Source organism: Zerene cesonia, chromosome 2 (genome assembly GCF_012273895.1).
Source record: "Zerene cesonia ecotype Mississippi chromosome 2, Zerene_cesonia_1.1, whole genome shotgun sequence".
In the NCBI taxonomy this organism is placed as follows: domain Eukaryota; kingdom Metazoa; phylum Arthropoda; class Insecta; order Lepidoptera; family Pieridae; genus Zerene; species Zerene cesonia.
Genome location: NC_052103.1, coordinates 1,552,327 through 1,562,116, shown reverse-complemented (window position 1 = coordinate 1,562,116; position 9,790 = coordinate 1,552,327). Strand labels below are relative to the sequence as shown.

Sequence of the window (9,790 nt, the reverse complement as noted above, 5' to 3'; positions counted from 1 at the left end):
AAACGCGATTTATTCATTATATTACTAACCCGACGTTTCGAACATTTTACGGCGAGCGTTGTCACGGGGAGATTAGATGTAAGATCTCTCTAATATAGTGATGAAAAATCAATCATCTTTTTTTTGTTTTTTAGGTGAATAATTTATCGACACTATATGAACAGAGACATTAGCTAATCGTACATTAATGACTTAATCGAAGACCACATAATATAAATTAACTGAAACACAAATGGCGCCGAATTAGTTTTTGCGTATCTCTAATGAAATCCTATGACCCTTGGCACGGCATCACACTTGTGCCTACACCCGGACAGATTTCGCTGATTCTTTTTTTTTTTTTTATTTAATATTAGACACTCGTCCCGGCTCCGCCCGGATATCAAGATTCCTGTTTCATCCCATGGGAGCATTAAATCGGCATAAAAAGTCTCCTATCACTCAAGTCAACTCATATCAAAAACATCAAAATTCATAAAAATCCGTTTAGCAGTTTCAGCGTAATTGACGGACAAACATACAAACAAACAAACAAACATCATCACATTTATAATATTAGTGTGATAATAGTACAGTAATTAAAAAAAACTAGAAACGCTAAATTAATTTATACTTCACGCGTTTTACAGACCGTGGTATGTCCATGCATCGTCTGTCGAGTCAACAAGTTAATTTAAAATTTAGTTACAGCTAGAGATATCCCCAAACGGACACTTGAATATTACTAGCGATCTACCCCCGTTTCGCCCATGGTACATTTATATCACACATATTTATATACCGTGAGATATGTACATTGTACGTGATGTACAATGTACATATCTCACGGTGAAGGAATTTTTCAAGTAGATCTAGTAGTTCCCGAGAAAAGCGCGTTCAAACAAACCAATTAATTCTTCAGCTTTACATATAGTTTATGTAGTAACAATTTATAACTAAAACGAATTATTAGTATACATGTCTAATACTGTATCACAGATAACTCTATGGTATAGTATAAAGTACTAGATGCGACCTGCGGTTTCACCCGCGTAAGTCCGTATCCCGTAGTAATATCGGGATAAAAAGTAGCCTTTATGTTATTCCTGTTGACCAACTATCTACGTATCGAATTTCATTGCAATCGGTTCAGTGGTTTTTGCGTGAAAGAGCAACAAACACACACACATCCTTAAAAACTTTCGCATTTATAATATTAGTAGGATAGTAGGAAGGAAGTAAGATAGGATATACTACAGAAAAATTTACAAAAATAAAAACAGTACCAATTTCAAAAATTAACGTTATTCACGAACGGAATAAACGATATTCTAACTACCTTTTCTTTCCATCCCGACGCAACCCGAGCGAAGCCGGGAGACCGAGTTTAGCATTGTACACTTTTCCTTCATTAGTATCGGATTATGTACAATGGCATGACTTATCAGCAACGTCGTGACATCTTCGACATTACTGAGTTCGTGTGTAAACATTACAAAAATGTTATCTGCTTGGCGCACCTACCCCTTGGTTTTTTTTTTTTTTTTTTTTTTTTTTTTATAGTGGGGAAATCTTGCATAGATACCCACGGCCCCCGGGGAAGAGGTCGTGGGTTATGTCGGATTCCTACCGACTAAAACCCCACTGTGTTCCGTCGAGCCACATAAGTGAAGGGGCCACGGGTGCTTGTTGGAATTCGTCCGCGACCCCCTCGGCTGGCGCACCTACCTAGTTACTTACTGTCATTTCTAGGTTATATCTGTTCTACGAATATTTAACGTCTTTGATGTAAAAAAAATCCCTTTTATTCGAGTTTATTTATCTAAGTTAATACAAGCACGTGGCTTCGTGTGCTAAGCCAGACTGTAATCTATCTCTGTACCAAATTGCATGCAGATACGATAAGCTGTTTTCGCGTAAACGTAAATAATAGATATGAATGGATGTCATACTTACAAACTTTCTTAAATAGTATAACAACAAAAAAATATAAAGCATTACTCATAAATTCCCATGCGGGTGGTCAATTATATTATTGATTTAGACCTTGTATGAACCCCTATCATATAGATTTCATATTAAACTTTTTACGTCTGATTTCGTGCTTGCTTCTTAATACGCCTGCATTACGGATATATTGATAACTATTATTGTATTGTTATTACTGTCTCCACGACTAGACGAAGACTACAGCTGGTTTTAGTTTTAGCCACGCTGACCGTCAGTGCTGACAGCCGAAGCGTTTGAACCTCTGTGAAGCGTTTTAGAATGACGCGTAGGTATCAGCGTGTGCTGTGCATAAAAGGCAAGCTTTATTGTAATACTAAGCACCGATTCGTATCTAAATATATATAACACAAAGGTGACTGATTGACATAGCAACTAACAACGCCAAGGCCTATTTCCTTGTCCTAGCCCTTCGCAGTCCATTCTTTTTTTCCATTCATCAATCCTTTCTTCATCTCTTTTCCCTTAAAAGCGGGCAGCGCATTCTCAGAGGTCTGAGCTTCTGCGAATGGTCGTGGGCGGTGGTGATCGTTTACCATCAGGCGAACCACCAGCCCAGTTGCCCGTTATGACATTAAAAAAAAAAAACAACGCACACCCAACCACTGGACGGACCAGGCTGAAATCTGGCATGCAGTTAGATGTTGTGATGTAGGCATTTCCTACGAATTGGATTTTTTGAGAAAAGGATTTTGATAAATTCTGCCCTCAAAGGGATAAAATAGGTTATGAAAGTCTATTAAGTAGTCTATTAAGCTAGTTTGTATTAGATTTACAAATACAGCAACAGTCAACATACTTCCAGCTTCCCACTAAACCTACTGTCCTATTATACTGACATTATAAATTCGACAGTTTGTGAGGATGGATGTATGCATGTAGGTAACTGTTTCACGCGAAATCCGCTTATCGTATTTGTATGGTATTTGGTACAGAGATAGATTGTACTAGAAGTAGAAATTTAAAAGCATAAGCTATAGAAATACTTGGTTTTGTTTGAGAATTCGTCTGCGGGTATATTTTCCGATAAATTTTTTGCACTTAACCTAAGTGCTATTTACGTACATACTCTAAATTTTTATTATATTAAAAAGTATTCAGTTTAATTACGCTTACGTCATCAGTTACGTAAAGATAATTATTATGTTTATAATGCCTTTTTTATAACTACAACTTGCCAACTAAAGTTCTAGGTCATTCTTTTGTATATCTAAAACTAAAACTGCATGCAAACCACAGGTTATATAATACACTAGATGCAAGCTATAATCTATCAAGCCACATAAATATGTTTAAAGCATTTTTTTCGAGAAGTAAGATACATAGTGCATTCTATAGATATGGCAATTTTTAAGGTCCTTCATACAAGCCAACCTAAAATTATGAATAGTTTAAAAAAACACAGAACTGTGTTTATTTTGTAAGTTATCATATAGGTTATATAACGAAACGTTAGAAGAAATTAAAATACTTATTTTAATTAGTGTCGCCTAAGGTAATTAATATTAACGACTAGCTGGCCCGGCGAACTTCGTAACGCCATAGAATAATGTTTTGACATATTTCTCAAAACCTTTTAAACCTTCCCTAGACCTACACGAATATTTGAAGACCAAGTTAAGATAAATCCGTTCAGCCGTTCTCGAGTTTTAGCGAGACTAACGAACAGCAATAGCAATTTTTATATATAAGATAGGCATAAAACAATAACTTATATAAAATATTATTCTTTTCTACAAAAAAGATCGCACGCACACTGAGGTACTCCACATTATAAAATGAGACCAAATGTTAGCATTTGACAACCTCCTTCGTTTTCCGGGAACGTCGATTAAAAATCTATCGTATAACATCAACAAATGGCGAGCTGTTTCTTATAGAGATACGTATTTATGATACCTTGATTGTGGACCTTAAAAATTGTCTAAAATTGAAGATAAAGTGCAAAAATTACCTGATCCCTGCTCAAAAAGAACTGAAAAGGAAATGAAGCACAGTTAGAGGTTACACAAGCCACACAACACCAAATCTTAATTATAAAACTTCTGAAGATACAGAATGGTTAGTTTATCCATAGTAAATAAAAATACGATAAATACCGGGTGCATGTTAGAGGCAAGAAGGATGATAGAACAATTGAAAGTGATGATGATAAGGTACTTAATGTAGATCCCCATAATTTCATTTTTATTGTGTTTAAAATAGCAGTAAAAATATTACACGAATAAGAGATTGGAATTAAAAAAAACAGTGCACTATTTTTATATTTTACTAGCTGCGCCCCGCGGTTTCACTCGCGTTAGTCCATATCCCGTAGGAATATCGGGATAAAAAGTTACCTATACGATATTCCAGTTGTCCAGCTGTCTATGTAACAAATTTCATTGCAATCGGTTCAGTAGGTTTTGCGTGAAAGAGCAACAAACACACACACACATCCTTACAAACTTTCGCATTTATAATATTAGTAGGATATTTATGTTTGTGAACTACCCTGAGTTGGTCATATTTATAATTTTTTTTACGCATTATTATGTCCTGGAACAATAATATTGGAGCATATTTCCATTGTTTTGTTAAAACCACTGATATTGTTTTAAGATATATACGTACTAAAAAGGAAAACGCTTTATCTAGAATTTGTCTAATGCATTATTTATATTATATCGATGTATTTATACTAATCACTACATTTTTTTTTAAACAAAGTCATTGTCAGTACTCTGTCCATATCTTATACTTGCACACTTAGATCTTTAAAACTACGCAACAACTTTTGATGCGGATTTTTTTAATAGAGTGATTGAAGATTTTAAGCGTTAGATTTATATAACACGCATAGCCGGGCGGGTCGGTTATTATAGTATTTTTATATTTATAAGCACATCATTATCTAATAATATGCTTGTAAAATATAAATAAATAACAAATGGATGTGCTGTTACACCTATATAATGTTTATACACCTAGATGGGGTAATCTTATCTCAAAGTTTCTGATGAGTCATGGTTATTAAACTGTAGTCTGTTAAACAACATTACACATAAACTACAAACGGAAGTTTATTCGTGATATAAAATGCATTTGCTTAATATGACATTCCAGTATAGTAACGTAAATGAAAGATATATAGATAATTTTTTACAGATAAACACCCCATGTGCATAACCAATCATAATCTAAAGTTGAATCCATGGATTGATCTAGCAATCCAAGTTCTCACATAAGCTTGGTTCCAAAGGATTGTTTTTGTATTGGCACGTAGATTAGATTGATCGAAAAAATAAAACAGTCAACGATTGATGCTTAAACTCGATACTGGTTGAAACAACAGCCATTCTTGTGTAGGCTTTTTCATTCCTACATATTATGTTGACTACATGTGAAATCGTTACAACCTAAGGAATTCTTCCTACTTCCTACTAATATTGTAAATGCGAAAGTTTTGAGGATGGATGTATGCGTATGTGTACGTTTGTTACTCTTTCACACAAAAACTACTGAACCGATTGCAATGAAATTTGCAACTTTTTATCCCGATATTCCTACGGGATATGGAGTTACGCGGGTGAAACCGCGGGGCGCAGCTAGTGTAACATATTTATGAGACAAAAGCGTATCCTGTCCCATTAGCGTAGCCAGGGGGTGCTTTGGTGAACTACGCCCGCGCAGGAGACGGTTAAGATTTTTTTCATTATGCAGTTAAGTTTTAAGAAGGGGGGAGGGAAAGATTGTATATGAAAATGATAAAAACAGCTGAAAACCGAGAAGAATGGATCCAAACATTCATGAAAATTATACTAAGACACCATAAGACATAGAAAAAAACCATTCTGTACCTTCACAATTAAAACACAACTGGCATTTCTAGCATCATCAACACCAAAATTAATATTTAACACATGTTCGATTCAACGAAAAAACTTAAACACGGAAACATATACATATAACTAACTAACTGAGCTATTTCAAAATCACATTGATTTTTATATCATAATCCTATTTTACACTATTTATCCCACAAGGAAAGTATCTGTAACAGTGCACACAACTATTTCTAATCACACATCACACACACACATAAACAAACCATGCAACAACACCTTCTTCACTAGAGTAAAAATACAAATAACAATGCAATGTTTAGCTATAGCTTTGAATCTCCATAATAAAATGCTTATCCATATGACTTCTTTAATTAATTTTTAAGTTGTTATGAAGAAACAGCACATGCTTCTCCTATAATTATTTTATGTACAAAAATATTTATAAATTTCTCACAATGTAAAAATTTTAATTTACGATTAAGGCTTGAATATTCCTATTGATAATCTAAAACCTTTGAGACTGTTCTCTTTGATAAGCCTATCAACATCTATCCAATTGTTTGAAAAACCCAATGCATTTATTAATTTATTACTTGTTATAGAAAAATTTTACTACATTACGTACTGTAGATAAGATATTCCTTTTAGATAAGTGATAGTTTACCTGTTTGTGTTTAATTTTAGAGCATTCCTGATAAGCTGCTTCGAGTTTTGGATTACTTGGTGCTTTCTTCGGCCTTGTGTTTTTTATTCCTAAAGATTTACCAAATGGAGCGAACCAATATCTGAAAAATATTTATTGTGTATATGATTTTATTTAAAACCAACTTTTAAACAAGAGTATCAAATAAAAAATGATTCAATTTCATTAAAGTTTAGGATTTTCATTTTTATACATTAAAAATAGGGTAGCTTATTGCTTTTAAAATATATCTGATATTAATTTTGGACAAAACTAAATAACATAGAAAATCTAGATTATTTTTCTTTAAATATTTGTAAAAGACAGATTAAAATATGACACTAACTAATTAGACGACATTATTCTTCTTAAAAGAGCTAGATTTATTTATCAAAAACAATTGTTGTGTAAATGGAATCTCAAAAAAAAGCACAGTTAAGAAATTAAGCAAGAGAACATGACTTTTTACGTATTAAAAAATTTTTCAAGCGCCCTAAGGCTTAAGGAATCATATAATTCATAATGTGTCAAAAAAATAAAAATATATCATCAAGTCACTGATAGCAGCAGACTGATGGTGTGTTACTAAAAATATAATAACGATACTTTCTTATCACGTTACTTCCAACTGATAATACAAAAAGACAGTGACCCACTAGAGCAGTACAGCCGACAATTGACATTTTTTTGCTAAATAAATTTTACTTACTTTTCTAAACCGTGGCGAAAAGCGATAACTACCAGGGCCAAGGGTATAGGATATAAGAGGTGCCTGTGATCATTATAAACCACTGCTTTGTCTGGACCAGGCGCTATATCATCCCAAGTAGTGTTCGGCGGCAACCACACATCTTCATTCCAAAATTTGTCCAGTATATATCGCAACATTATCACCACTTTACACTAATAATATGGATACGAAAAATTTCTCGCCATCAATTTAACACCGTGTAAATACAAAACAACGCCATATATTTATTAAATTCATTAAAGATAGATTATCTCTCGTAATTATCGCTCTATTTTATCACGAAACGTCAAGTTTGTTCAACATCTATTCGACGATTTGATTTTTGACTGATAGTAGGGTGACCAACAGTAAAATGATTTCTCCCAAAATTGAATTAAATGGAATCTAAAGATATAAATAGTACCACTTATCTACATAGTTAGTGAAACATAACTATAAATTTAACACTATTGAAAGGAATAAAACATCCATCATATATTCTTCTTCTTTTCCTTCTTTGATTAGTGACCCAAGCCAAAAGAGAGACTTGACCAATGTCCAATGAGCTATAATTGGTTTTTCTAATAAATTTAATCCTTAAAAATTATTTTGCAACCCCAAAGGAAAAACAACGTTATTCAATATTCTTATATTTTTGACTGAGAGTTTAGGTTGACTATTTTTATATTAGATAAACGATACTACAAGAAAATCGTTACTCAAAATTTAAATTAATGTACGTTAATTTCTATATGTAAATAAACGTACATTAGTAATCCATAGCACAACTTTAGGTAAATTTTGTACACTGGCCACATTATTTGGTGCCTCAACGACAGTTAGTTGTCAGTTGACTTCTTAAAATACTATTTGCCATAGATCGAGACAAAAGATGAACCGATTTAATTGTCTATGAATAATAAAGTAAATTTCTCATCTTACTGGCCAGTATTTGAGATATGATATCCTTTTTTTGCCTTTAAACCCATTTTACAACTTTTTTACTTAATCTATATATATGTACGGCAAAAATAGGAGACGGTCACGTTTATTCAAAATTATGAACTGTTTCATAATTCGCAACAGCAACATTCATTAAGTCATTTGTCAAGCGTCAAATGCCAATATGTATTAAATCATGTGGTCGTTCGCCGATTGTAATCGCAAGTTTTTATTTAAATGAATAAAAGTTTTGTGTTGTACCACAAGTACTAATTCCAACTGTTATTGCAGCCCTTAAATACACTCCATCTACATTGACAACACAATTAAGATATAAATATGTATAAATATTAGTAAGAAACGAAAAATAATGTTATTTTGTCCTACGTGCGCGAATATTTTAATGGTTGAAGAAGCTCCGGAATCAGGCCTTCGATACGCATGCAACACATGTCCTTATATATATAATATAAAGAAGAAAGTGTCCGCCAAGACGTTCCCCAAATTAAAGGTAATGATTACTATTGCATCATGCAGTAGTTTGATCTTCTTGTGAGTTAAATAAATATTTATACAAACAGTTATTGTAATTATTTGGTACATTGTCGATTCTAAAGGCATTCTTATATATTTTTTTGCAGGAATTAGATTATATTATGGGTGGAGCTGCTGCATGGGAGAATGTGGATTCTACCGATGCTGTTTGCCCTAAATGTAGCCATGGTAAAGCCTTCTTTATGCAACTTCAAACACGATCTGCCGATGAACCTATGACAACTTTCTACAGATGTTGTAATCATAAGTGTGCACACAACTGGCGAGATTAAATATTAACTCTGTACATTGAAAGAACTATGAACATTTTTAAAAAGTTAAGTTTAGTCAGTTTAGTTAGAAACAAAAGTGTTACGAAAATGAAGTATGAAACGATTCCGATAATACCATGTGCGGAGGAGAAGGCTTATGTGAAAGCAAAAGATTATCTTGCAAATGGTCTTGTTATAGCTGTACCAACCGATACAATATATGGGTTGGCATGTAGTGCCAATTGTCAGGATGCAATAAAAAAACTCTATGCCATAAAAGGAAGGGATTCAGCTAAGCCAGTGGCAATATGTGTCAGTAATATTGGTGATGTGAGAAAATGGGGACAGGCAGAACATTTAAGTGATAACCTATTAACAAGCTTATTGCCAGGACCGGTGACTGTAGTGTTAGAGAAAACTGAACGCTTAAATAATCCATACTTGAATCCGATGACAACTAAAATTGGTATAAGAATACCTGATCATAGTTTTATTAATAAGGTAACAAATATGTTTGATATGCCAGTTGCATTGACAAGTGCCAATTCTAGTAATGAACCATCATCACTAACCATAAAGGAATTTGAACATTTGTTTTGCTACTTGGGTGCAATTTTCGATGGTGGTACATTAAGTCAAGGCTTGGATATGAATCGAAGTGGTTCCACGGTCATAGATTTGTCTAATATTGGATATTATGATATAATTAGGAAGGGTATTTCATATGATCTAATTGTGAAAATTTTGCAGGAGCATGGACTGAGCAGTATTGTTAAATAGTTTTAATAAAATTTGTTTGATTTATGTATTGTGTTTA

General features: G+C 33.3%; 3 protein-coding genes across 4 annotated transcripts in view; 2 read left to right on the top strand and 1 right to left on the bottom strand.

The window, feature by feature from the left end:
- The window catches only part of LOC119833225 (ceramide synthase 5-like), a 23,348-nt gene extending 15,802 nt beyond the window's left edge, over positions 1-7,546 (bottom strand). The window contains exons 1-3 of one of the 2 annotated variants that reach the window (XM_038357153.1): positions 7,205-7,546; positions 6,478-6,598; positions 3,941-3,961 (exon numbers count right to left, since the gene is read on the bottom strand). In XM_038357153.1, coding sequence (XP_038213081.1) covers positions 3,941-3,961; positions 6,478-6,598; positions 7,205-7,383 — 321 coding nt within the window. In that variant the 5' untranslated portion in view covers positions 7,384-7,546. The remainder of the gene's footprint in view (positions 1-3,940; positions 3,962-6,477; positions 6,599-7,204) is intronic. The other variant, XM_038357161.1, reaches the window with a different exon arrangement.
- An 804-nt stretch (positions 7,547-8,350) lies between these two features.
- LOC119834815 (DNA-directed RNA polymerase III subunit RPC10) lies at positions 8,351-9,023 on the top strand. The gene is made up of 2 exons (XM_038359328.1): positions 8,351-8,678; positions 8,809-9,023. Exons 1-2 carry the CDS (start codon positions 8,538-8,540, stop codon positions 8,992-8,994), a joined length of 327 nt encoding a protein of 108 aa, XP_038215256.1. The 5' UTR covers positions 8,351-8,537; the 3' UTR covers positions 8,995-9,023.
- Positions 8,992-9,777, top strand: LOC119834804 (yrdC domain-containing protein, mitochondrial). The gene has a single exon (XM_038359318.1). The coding sequence runs from the start codon at positions 9,022-9,024 to the stop codon at positions 9,751-9,753; it is 732 nt and encodes a 243-aa protein (XP_038215246.1). The 5' UTR covers positions 8,992-9,021; the 3' UTR covers positions 9,754-9,777.
- Positions 9,778-9,790: the final 13 nt, after the last annotated feature.